Genomic DNA, 10,066 nt, shown 5'->3' with positions numbered 1-10,066 from the left:
TTTTTTTGGTTGTTTTTCTTGCCCGGGAGAATTGTTTGCAGGTGGAAGAAAGAGATGTTTAAATAGCTCTGCGCATCCATTTAGTAAAGTCAATATGCAATTATGCAAAAGTCTATGATAATGCACCCAGAGATGCAGATAGTGGCGGGTTGTGTTGTCCTGGGGGAGCTGGGGGGAGCTGCGGGCAGCTGGTAACTCTCGGAGCCGGGGGGGTTGCAAGGACCCTGACACTCTCCCCTGCCTCCCCGGCCGCTTGCACGCCCAGACACAGGTCAGTGCCCGGTGCCAGGGGGGTCTGGCGGGGCTGGGCACTCCCGGGACCCGCAGCCCCGCCGGAGCCGCCCCGAGCCCCCGCCCGACCCGAGCCGCACCGGCGGGCACAGAGTTTTGCTCCTTCTTTTGCTTTTTTTTTTTTTTTTTTGATGTTATAAAGCGTGGGTGATTTATACCCAAATTTACCGAGATGATATCGTTTGCAGAGACCCATCTCCGCGGCTCGAAGGACAAGCCGAGCCTTCAGAGAGCCCCCAAATTTCCTCCCATCCCACCGTGCTTAACAATCTCAGATCCCCGCTGCAAATTCATGCCTATCCTCTGCGACCGGCATCAGAGGCGAGCCGAAATAGTTCCGTAAATGGGCTCATTAGCCAAGCTGAATACGGGGCTAGGTAATAGGAATGGAGCAATATTGGAAATTAGTTTGGAGGAAAACATCAAGTGTAAAGACTCTGACAAAACCCCGCTCTGCTCTAGTTCAGCCGAGGTACCGTCAGATACCAATATTCAATTCCCTGTGGCTTGGAATTGGGGTTTTAATTTGTTACTCGCTAATTTGCTTTTTGTACGATGTCGCAAGTACTTTCAGACTCGTTTAAAAGGGTGAGAGACTTCGTTCGAGGTTTTAGAAAGAGAGGCGTTCAACATTCTATACCAGGGGCACGGGATTATTTAATTTCTGCTTTATGTACTCTGAGGAAAGTATCGCTCCCCCTTACTGATTAAAAAAAAAAAAAAATCAGGCAGGTTGTTTTTTTTCCTTCAAAGACAACAATTTTACCCGCAGAGACGAACTCGAAGCCCGGCAGAAGTGGGGAAAGTCTCCAGAAAAAAAGGTATCGAATATTTTAGGCTAATGTCACCCTCTGTTGAACTCTGTCAAGTGGCTCTGAAGGCAGAGAGCTGTCGGACTTGGTCAGCTACAAGTGGCAGCAGGGTTTGCTTATACCTTCATTTAATATATTTTTTAAAACCCTCTTGTTCAGCTAAAGGGGTGTCTCCGGCTTTTCAAGGCTACGTGCGTGCGTATGTGTGGCTTGAGAATAACCGCTTCGAGATCTTTGCTTTAAAAAACTCCTTTGAGCTCACGTAGACTACTCGATTTTTATCTCCACGTACAGTTGTCTGCTGACACTCTCTGTAAATACGGCGAAGGCTTTGCATTTCACAGCCCCTCGGCGCCTCTCGTCCCGCAAAAGTCAAGGTTTTGGGGTTTTTTTAAAGGTGTTTTGTTTTTTTAAAAAAGAAAAAAAAAACACTTTCTTTTTGCCTCTCTTACTGAACTTTACTGGGAGGAGAGCGGAGAGCCAAGTGGGCAGGGAGAGAGGAGAGGGAGATTACCCAGTTTGGCTGCATCTGCCTGGGAGCATCCGCGGCTCGGGCAAAGGCTCGGGAAATTAAAACGGCGACGTACGTGCTCTCTCTAAGCCGAGACTAAGGCTGTGCTGGCGCAAACCCGCCCCCCCCCTTGCTGCCCGCCGAGCAGTGGCTGCAATCGAGGCGTCAAACCGATTGCCTTTGCTCCCCTCCGAGAGCATCCTCGGGGCTGGGAGCGCTCCCTCCGCCCCACGGCTGCAGCCACCGGGGACGGAGAAGTTTTTAAACCATTCGCAAATATTTACACCCTTCTTTTTATTTTATTTTATTTCCTACATATTTAGCTAATGTCCAACTGCCTCCCACGGGTAAAATCAAAACATCTTTACCATGTCCCCCCCTTCATGCAGCCGATTGCTTCGCTCTCTGCAGTCAATAAAATCCCGAGCACTTAAAAGTGGAGGTTTTATACAATTATATAGGTGTAACCGAAGGAAAGAATAATTATCTCTACAGCTTCTCTGTCTGGGATGGCTTTTCTTCTTCTTCTACGGAGAAATTTGGTGCCTCCGGCCCCTCTAAATTGCCGAAAACTGTTACTTTTTCTCCCGTAGAAAGTTTGATGGCATGTCTGGCTGTCGTTTCCCCGGCGCCCAGTAGACGGCACAACAGCTCAATCCTTCAGATGCAAAACAGCCGAGCAGCTTTTTTTTTCCTTTAATTAAGCAGCCAGAGTTTTACCCAGCAATTTTTTTATTATAATTTATTATTATTATTATTTCATTCAACGAGAATGAATAGCAAAGGGAGAGGGGCTTGGTATAGGCAAGGAGGAAAGAAATGCGGCGGGCAGCTGGGCTAAATACAGGTATCGCTGCAAACACCGGAGCGGAGCAGCGCTTCCAAATTAATACAAATTATCTTGGGGTGCCTAGGTCGCAAAAAAAACCCACAACAACCCCAACGCGATCGTGCTGCCGGGCTCTGGGGTTATTGTGGGGATTTGAGGCTGAAATTATCTAATTGGGGTGTGAATGGGGGAAGGCGCCGCCGGGCAGGGGCTCAGGTCGGCTCGCTTCTGCCTCGGCCGGGCTGGCCCGAGGTGCCACCCGCGGGGTAAACCTGGCAGCCGCCGCCAACTTTTGTCCCTTGAAAAGGTCCCTTTTGTCTGCGTGTGCCTTCCCTCCCTCCACCGGCACCGCTGCCGGAGAAGTTGGAAGTGACAAAAATCCCGGCCAGTAAGTCATTTCCCAGATAATTTTATTTTTAAAAAAAATTTATAGCGGTGTTTAGAAAGTTTTAAGACAACCGTAAATTTTATTAGGAATATTTTATGAAGCCCTCCATTTAATTAATAAAAGACCCCCATAACTTCTACAAACGTCAGGGCCGGCGGTGGGGTGGGAGGGGGTAGCCACCCCTCCCAGTCCCGTCCCCCCCCCTGCTCCGCATCGCCCGCCCCGGCATCACCGGCCCCGGCATCATCATCATCATCACCGCCCGCCGCGGGCTGCCGGCGGCTTCCAGGGCCCGAGCGGTTTTTGCCCGGAGCTGCGGGATGGCCCAAGCTGACCCCGGGCTGACTCCCCGGCCGGACCAGCCGCTCTTTGTGTTCCGAATCGGCGGCTGGGAAATAAACCCCAAAACTCCAGGGGCTGCGCTTCATCTTGCTCCCTTAAACCCCTTGCAGTTAACTCCTTCTATTATCGCTTTCCCCCTCTTTGGTCTGGCCTTTAATAAGTCTTTAAATAGGTTCCCCCCCCCCCCAATTCTCTTTCATCAGGCTCTGACTTTTCGGGTATCTCCGCACGTATCGTTACCCCACCGCCCTTATCTGGAGCATTCCTGGATTATCTCTCGTCCGCCTTTCAGCCGCTTTCTTCTGCGGTTTCTTGTTTGTTTGTCTTTTTCTGCTTGTTCTTATTTCAGTTTTCCAAATTTCAATATTATTGGTGAAAGAGCACACTTGGATCCTAATTTCTCCCCCCCCGCCACCCCCAATCCCTGCTAGGGAGGGGGAAGGCAGCTAGAAACCATGGGGTTGTTCCTAGGTATGACTAATTCTTTCCTTAAGCTGGGAAATTCAGCCTGATTAAAAGCCTCATTTATTATCCGATAAGCAAATGGACCCAGATTCCACCTCGTGGAGGAGCCTCCTTTACTCCCCAGACGCCTTTTTTTTTTTTTTTTTTTGATTTGCCTCAACTGGGTAGACCACTCCGCTTAAGCCGGGGCGGGGGGGGGGATCCGCGCAGCAGCGCGCAGCGCACCGCAGCGAGGCCACTGCCTGGCACCCACCAAACCCCCTCGCTCTTTGCTTTTTATTTCCCCCTTCTCCCTAAATCCCCCCCCTCCCCGCTTCCCCCTTTCCACCGCGCGATGGGCGAACGTCAAGAGATTCCTGCAAAACAGCAAGTTTTTGGTAAAAAAGAGCCGCCTTGTCTACAAAGGCGAGATGCTGCGCGGGTCAGCGCGGCCGCGCAGCCCGTCAGCCTCGGAAGGAGTTTACCGAGATAGCGCGGAACTGTTCCGTTTACTTTTTCCCTTTTAATAGATGATTAATTGCGGCCCGGATTAGGCTTTTTTTTAATTATTATTTTATTTTATGGCAGGTATTATTGCTAAGCGGAGAGGCGCGCAGCGCAATTCCTCGCAGCAAGCCCTGAGAGTAATAATTTGTTTGCTAATTGTAAAATCCTTATCCGGAATGAGGTTTGGGCAAACAATTTGTCCCGACTGTAATTACGTTGTAAAGTGTTTTAGGTTGGGTTGCGCTGAATTCATCTTATAAAGGCCTGGTGGAGACGCTTAAAAAGGGTTTGTTTTTCCCTTATTTGGGGGGGAGGAAAAAGGGATGGGAAGAGGAGATTGCATCTCTAGGAGTTAAGCTGCAGCGAGGGACTGGGGAGATTGGGGGGAGAGATCGTTACCGGAGCGCCGTTCCCAGGGTAAATGAGAGATGAACCCCACTCCGGTGGGTTGGCTCCCACCCGGACACGCGTGGGGTGGCTGGGAGGGGAGTTGAGGGTATTAAAATGGCTCTTACCTGAGAAGTCTTTATTTCCCCCGCCGGCATATAAAAGGGGCCGATTCATAGCGGATAAAGGAAGGGCGGGGACGGGTTTCCCTGAAGTTCTGAGGACGAGTAGGCGGCGTGGACCGAGCCTTTACCCGCCACCCCCGGTGCTCACTCGGGGACCACGCTTGCACCGGGCTGTGGGGGTGTTCTCCCTCTTTCCCCCGCTCGACCCGGGTTAGGAGATGCGAATGGGGCTTGGGTGTGGCGCAGCTCTCCCCACCCGGTTCGGGGCTCCGAACAGGTTACGGGGGAAGAAGCCGAGGGGGGACACGACGGGACACACGGCGAGCTCTCCGCTCCCAAACCGGCCGGGGGGAGCTGCGGTAAGGGGTGGCGGTGCTTCAGGACGGGGAGCGGAACCCCGGTACGTGCATGGGGGGGGGGGGGGGGGGCCGGTAGCGCGGGGGGGGGGGAGCGCGCTCGGGGCGACCCGCGGGCATCGCCGCTGCCCGCGGGTCGCCCCGGCGCGCTCCCCCCCCCCCCCCGCCACCGGTTCGAGCCCCGCTTCCCGCCCGGACCAATGGGGGGCGCGGCGCGGCGCTGATTGGTCGACGGCGGCGGCGCGGCGGCGGCCGGGGGCCGGGTGAGCTCACTCGGTCGGCGGCCGCGGGGGGAGCCGCCGCGGGGGGTCGGGTGTAGGGGGGCTGGGGGGAAGTGGGCAAAGAGGGGCGGGCGTGCGGCGCGGCCCCCGGAGCGCTGCGCGGGCGCGGAGCGGGGCGGCGGCACCGCTAGACAAAGGGGTCGGGAGAGCGCCCACACCCCCACACCGGCTGGGGAGAGGAACGGGAGGGGGGGGGTTGGACACACCGCTCCTCCCCGCGGGGGCGCGTCGCTACGCGGACGCGGGGCGGGCGGTGCGGCTCCCCCACACCCCCCCCCACACCCCACCCCTGCGCCGGTGGCGGAGTTGCTGCCGCCCAGCGCATTGTGTAAGACGCGACCTGTTATGGCCACCACTACTTCCGGGTTCCCGCAGTCTGCTCCCAGCCCGGCGCTGCGCTGCGCTTCGCCGCGGCGGTGGCGGCGGCGGCGGACGCCCGGCAGCGGAGCGGCCCGCAGCGGCAGCGCCGCGCCTCCCCCCCCCCTCCCTCCCTTCACCCCCCCTCCCTCTCCTTCCTCTTCCTCCTCCTCCTCCTCCTCCCGCTGTCCTTCCCGCCCCGCACGGCGCGGCGCTCCGCCCGGCACCCGCGCCCGCCCGCACCCCGGCCCGCCTCCGCCTCCGCCAGCCTCGCCCGCCGGCCGCGCAGGGGCAGAGCGAGCCGGCGCCGGCGAGGAATTAGGAGCGATCCGAGGAGGAGCGAAAAAAAAAAGCCCCCATCATCATCATCATCATCATAATAACCATAATAAAAGGAGAGCCGGCGCGTTAGCGAGCCTTTTTAATTTTTAATTTTTCCCCCTCCTCTTCCTCCTTCTCCTCCTCCCTCGATTTTTAATTTTTTATTTTTTTTTATAAATTTTTTTTTTTTTTTTTTTTTTTTTTTTTTTTTGGGGTGAGCGCGCTCGAAAATTCCCATTTGAGGTGTCCTGCGCGGTGGGAGCACACGCAGCGGATCATCATCAGTCATTCACCACCTTGACAACCTCGCCTTGTGATTGACAGCCGGAGTGGCAAAAAGCCATGAGACTTGGTAGTTGGGTTTGAGGGGCACTTTAAAAAAAAAAAAAAAAAAAAAAAAGAAAAAAAAAAACTGATTTGGGGAAAGGATATTTGCTTTCGCCCCGCTGCTGTCTTGGAAACGAGAGAGGGAGAGTAGAGGGAGACAGGGAGAGAGGAAAGAAAGAAAGAAAAAAGAAGGAAGGAAGGAGGGAGAGTTGATTTTTTTTTCTTCTTCTATTTTTTTTTTTCCTCCTTTTTTAATGCTGAGTTACCGTATCGCTTCGCTGAGATCCAGCAAGCCGAAGATTTTACTCGATTGCTTTCATTGCTGGCGACGCTAAGGGATTTTTGCATTTTTTGGGGGGGTGGGTGACGGGGGGGGGGGAACTTCGCGTTTCTTTCTTTTCACACTGGCCTTAAAGAGGATATATTAGAAGTTGAAGTAGGAAGGGAGCAAGCAGGCCGATGGCGCAAAGGGTACGTATTTTTTTAAAAAAATGGGTTTCAAATGTGAAATAATATTGAAACGTGGCTGACAGAGACGCTGCGAAAAAAGTTTCTTTTTTTTTTTTTTCTTCCCCCCAGCTCCTCTTTGGAGCAGGGGCACAAAGCGGTGTCCTGGAGCGGGAGGATTTATCAGTTGTACTTGTAGGCTTAAAACCTGTATATATTGATATTTTCTTGATTCTTTTACTCCCCATCCCGGATCTCTCACGGAAAAGGCAAGCTTTCTATACATTAATGACATGCAGGCATGTAAGTGAATATGTCCGAGCCTCTGTATTTGTTGGTTTTGTAGCTCTAGTCCTACCAATGTCTTTTTTAAAGTCACCAGTGCTTGAAATATTTGAATGTGTGCATGTCTCTGAGCGTTTTGCTGTGTTAGTGATGGTATACCGCTTCACTTTCGCGAGATAACTTTTAGCTGGGAGTAAACAGAACTTTTTTTTTTTTCTTTTTTTTTATCCTTTTTTTCCCCCCTCCTTATTTTAATATTCAGTCACAAAAGGTGCAGTGCAATGGGGAAAAAAAAAAAAGCTCTTTTAAAAGAAAGTCACTTTAATTTGAATTAGAGGTTACCAGCATGTACTGCCATGTGTATTGTTGTTTCTATTTGGATGCAATCTCCTTTTTCTTTTCCTTTCCAATTACCTCTCAAATTGTAGTTTTGTGGGGAAAAAAAAAGAAAAATCAGCCGGAGTCGGGCGAGCAGGGATTTGGGGAAGGGGAAAAGCCCTGGGAAGAAGTTTTCTTGCCTAATTTGCCTGCCGCCCCTCCGAGTGCTGGTTGGGAAAGAAAGTTCCTCTGCTGACAACTTGCCTTTTACTCTTTCGGTCCAAGCAAGTGTCAGGGATCTTTAAAAGTGTTTATTCACACCTTCGCTTTTAATAGATGAAAAGTGGCCGTTTCCCACCGCTGCCTGGGAACCGCGTTAGCTTTCGCTCCTTAATCTTTAACAAAGAAAACCCTTTTTTTTAAAAAAAAAAAAGGCATTCCCAAAAATCCCGAGAGCCCGGGCAAACGTTTCCAGCCTTTCGGCTTTCCAAGTGCGTTCATGTGGAATTGCTGGAAACCCCCAAAATCGCTCTTTTTTTTTTTTTCCCCCCTTTTTTTAATTTTTTTTTTTTTTTTTTTTGGTGGCCGCTGCTGAACTTTTTTGCATCCTCGCTGGGTTAGGTACCTGACTTCTTATCAGCTGGAAGAGTTTAGCGGAGGGAGATTGGGGCTTCGTGAAGCGCTTCCATTCACAAGGAGGGTTTGGCGATGGGGATGTTTTTTTTTTTTTTCCTTATTATTACTATTATTATGATTATTGTTGTTCTTTCTCCTCCGCCCCGGACTCGGAGGATCTCGGGCCGTGCGGGCAGCCGGGCCGGAGCAGCCCAGCCCCGCTCCTCCCCGACCCGGGCCGGCATTGCCCTCCCCGGGGCCGGCGGCAGCACAGCGCGGGGTACGGCGGGGCGGGGGGTGGGAAGAACCGGCGGCGCGGAGCCCAGGCGCACCCCCGGGAGGATTGGGGGGGCGGGAGGGAAGCGGCTTCTCCCCAGGGGGAACTGCCTTCCCCCCCTGACGCCTCTCTTGCTCTCTCTGCCTCGCAGTACGACGAGCTGCCCCACTACGGCGGCATGGAGGGGGTGGGCATCCCCACCACCATGTACGGGGACCCCCACGGCGCCCGCCCCATGCAGCCCGTCCACCACCTCAACCACGGGCCGCCGCTCCATTCGCACCAGTACCCCCACGCCGCCCACGCCAACGCCATGCCCCCGCCATGGGCGCCTCCGTTAACGACGCCCTCAAGAGAGATAAAGATGCCATCTACGGGTAAGGACCGCGTAAAGCTCCGCGCAACCTCCGCGGGAAGGAAGGGAGGCGGGGGGATGCGGGCCGGGCTGCCCCTGCGCGGGATGGGGATGGGGAAGGGTGGGGTGGGGAGCGCTGCGCGGAAAAGGGCCGTTTTCTTAATTTTATTATTATTATTTTTTAAAAGGGGGGTAAGGGGAGAGAGGGTTGGGGTCCCCCTGGCACGGGAAGCGGCGGGGGGCTCCGGAAAATAGGAGCCGGAGCTTGCTGGAGGGGCGGCAGACATCACCGCGGGGAGGAGGAGGAGGAAAATAATATTCCCAGGGCACAACCTGCGCCGGGTGGTAAATCTCTGCACGGAGTTTGGGAGCAGGGAGAGTTTGGAGCGCTTCGCCCAACTTTCCGCCTTCTTCGTCTCTCCTTGCGCTATGAAGGGAAAAACTCAAGAGCTCCTTCTCTCAACTCTCTTCCTTTTTGTGTTTTTTTTCTTTTAATTTTTATTTTTTTTAAACTTCTCATCCGATAGCGTTGACCGCTTCTCAATGCGGCAGCTTGCAAAGCAGTTTCTAGGCCGTCGCGATGGGAGCTGATGGGTTACGTTGGGCGGCAGATGCTTTTAAACTGAATCTGCCCGTCTGGAGTTTGAAGGGAAGTTTAAGAGCCTTTTAAAATCGCTCTCCAAACAGTGAGGAGAAAGGGGAGGAAAAAAAAAATCACGTCGTTCGGTTTCTTTATCGGTTTATCAAGAATCTGTAGGGTTTGTTTAAACTCAGCGGTGTACGGTACCCAAAAAAAGCAAAAGTATGAAGCCCTGGGAAAAAAAAAAATGAACTCCCTGTTATAAATATATATATATATGTGCGTGTGTGCCCACGCTTATTTATTTCTTTAAATTATTAAACAGCCGAGGGAGCCAGATGCACACGCAGCCTTTCTCCCGGGGAGGCTTTTAAAGCTGGGAGAACCCCAAAGCACCTGGGTCCCCCCGCGGGTCGGGCAGCAGGCAGTGGGGCAAGCAGGCAGCCCGGCTGGCCAGCACTTGCCGCTGGCTTGGCTTGTTTGGGGTTGGGGTGTGGGTTTGGGGGTTTATTTCTTTTTTTTTTTTTTAATTTGGCTGGGGGTTGTTTCTTTTTTGCTTCTCTTTTTTTTTTTTTTTTCCTTTCGCTCCCAGCAAGTCGTCCAGCAGAAAATGGGAATTAAAAGCGTGAAAGGCAGAAGTGTCCATCCAGAGAGTTTAATTCATTGTTTTTTATTATTTATTTTGTTTTTCCTAAAGACAAGGAAAGTTAATTCAAAATGGCTGCTGGAACCGGCTTGGGTTTTTATTCTTAGCTTGTCCTAAGGTTGTATTAACAATATCTGCGGGCAGATAACGCCGAAAGGCCGGGGAGATGCCGGGCTCCCGGCCTGCCGGCTACGGGAAGGGGCCGGGGTGCTGCGGGAAGGGGCCGGGGGGTGCCGGAGCCCTCCTCGGTGGGTGCCCGAGCCCC

The 10,066-nt window shown here is 53.0% G+C and overlaps 1 protein-coding gene across 1 annotated transcript in view; it reads left to right on the top strand.

The window, feature by feature from the left end:
- Positions 1 to 6,639: 6,639 nt before the first annotated feature.
- MEIS1 (Meis homeobox 1) overlaps positions 6,640 to 10,066 on the top strand; it is a 105,138-nt gene continuing 101,711 nt past the window's right edge. Inside the window, 3 exon segments of the mRNA XM_068396925.1 lie at positions 6,640 to 6,749; positions 8,372 to 8,537; positions 8,540 to 8,597. Coding sequence (XP_068253026.1) covers positions 6,738 to 6,749; positions 8,372 to 8,537; positions 8,540 to 8,597 — 236 coding nt within the window. The 5' untranslated portion in view covers positions 6,640 to 6,737.

Source organism: Nyctibius grandis, chromosome 1 (genome assembly GCF_013368605.1).
Source record: "Nyctibius grandis isolate bNycGra1 chromosome 1, bNycGra1.pri, whole genome shotgun sequence".
Classification (NCBI taxonomy): Eukaryota; Metazoa; Chordata; class Aves; order Nyctibiiformes; family Nyctibiidae; genus Nyctibius; species Nyctibius grandis.
The sequence above is the reverse complement of the archived record's forward strand: the minus strand, read 5'-3'. Positions and strand labels throughout refer to the sequence as shown.